Source organism: Curcuma longa, chromosome 5, assembly GCF_044706935.1.
Source record: "Curcuma longa cultivar G26 ecotype Majalengka, Jawa Barat chromosome 5, ITB_CL_G26_1.1, whole genome shotgun sequence".
NCBI classification, from domain to species: domain Eukaryota; kingdom Viridiplantae; phylum Streptophyta; class Magnoliopsida; order Zingiberales; family Zingiberaceae; genus Curcuma; species Curcuma longa.
The window spans coordinates 1,556,177-1,557,229 of record NC_133865.1 but is presented as its reverse complement, the minus strand read 5'-3'; the positions used below and the strand labels follow the sequence as shown (position 1 = coordinate 1,557,229).

The 1,053-nt window shown below is 48.9% G+C and overlaps 1 protein-coding gene across 1 annotated transcript; it reads left to right on the top strand.

The window, feature by feature from the left end:
- The first annotated feature begins 73 nt into the window (after positions 1-73).
- LOC141829132 (uncharacterized) lies at positions 74-714 on the top strand. The gene is made up of 3 exons (XM_074716542.1): positions 74-304; positions 356-453; positions 624-714. Exons 1-3 carry the CDS (start codon positions 74-76, stop codon positions 712-714), a joined length of 420 nt encoding a protein of 139 aa, XP_074572643.1.
- The last annotated feature ends 339 nt before the right edge of the window (positions 715-1,053 follow it).

Genomic DNA, 1,053 nt, shown 5'->3' with positions numbered 1-1,053 from the left:
GGTTCTATGCCCTTCGGGACGGCTAGAATCCGGATCGTAGAACGGAGATCCAGATCGCCAACAGAAAACCTGGATGATCATCAAGACTGGACTACGACTACCAACCGACGAGGACGGCAAGCCGACACCCTGTGAGAACTGGGAACAATCCCTTATCAAGAAGGTGGAAGCCGACGCCAAAGCTACCTGCACCCTCCAGTGCGGTCTTACCAAGGAGGAGCTCAACAGAATCGGTGCATTTTCTTCCGCAAAGGAGCTGTGGGAGAAACTGATAGAACTCCACGAGGGCACATCCGACACAAAGGTAAGTAAAAGAGATTTATTACTTAATAAATTGTATAATCTGAAAATGCAGGAAGGTGAGACAGCAAGTTCACTACACGCAAGAATTCAAGACATCCTCAACTCCCTCCACGGAATCGGGCAGAAGATAGAAAATCGGGACGTCATAAGGTATGCACTAAATTCATTTCCAAGGAGCACATTGTGGGCATCAATGGTAGATGCCTACAAAGTCTCCAAGGATTTATCTTCTTTAAAATTAAATGAATTGTTTTGTGAGTTTGAACTTCATGAGCAGACTAATGCACAACCTTCTGAGAAAGGTATTGCTTTACTTGCAGGTACCAGTCGAACACGCGAATAAAGAATTCTCGGCGTAAAACTGAACTGGAATCGGAAGATGAACCGACTCAGAAGATGAAGACGAACTGAAAACCGAGTTCGTGAACATCGTGAAGAAACTTTATAAGAAAATGTAACGACCCAGCTCGGCCCATTTGGCGGTCCATTCGGCGGCCCATTTGGCGACCCTGGTGGTCGTCGACCGTTGACCGTCGGCCCGTCGACCGTGTCGTTACTCATCTGGACTCCCCACCCCTGGAAGTGGATTTTGCCTTCCCCAGGATTCGAAATCTAGACCTCCAGGCTAAGTACTAAAGTTTATGAATGCTGGTACCAAGTGTTCTCGACGGGCCGACGGTCGACGACCACCAGGGTCGCCAAATGGGCCGCCGAATGGACCGCCAAATGGGCTGGGCCGGGTCGTTACAA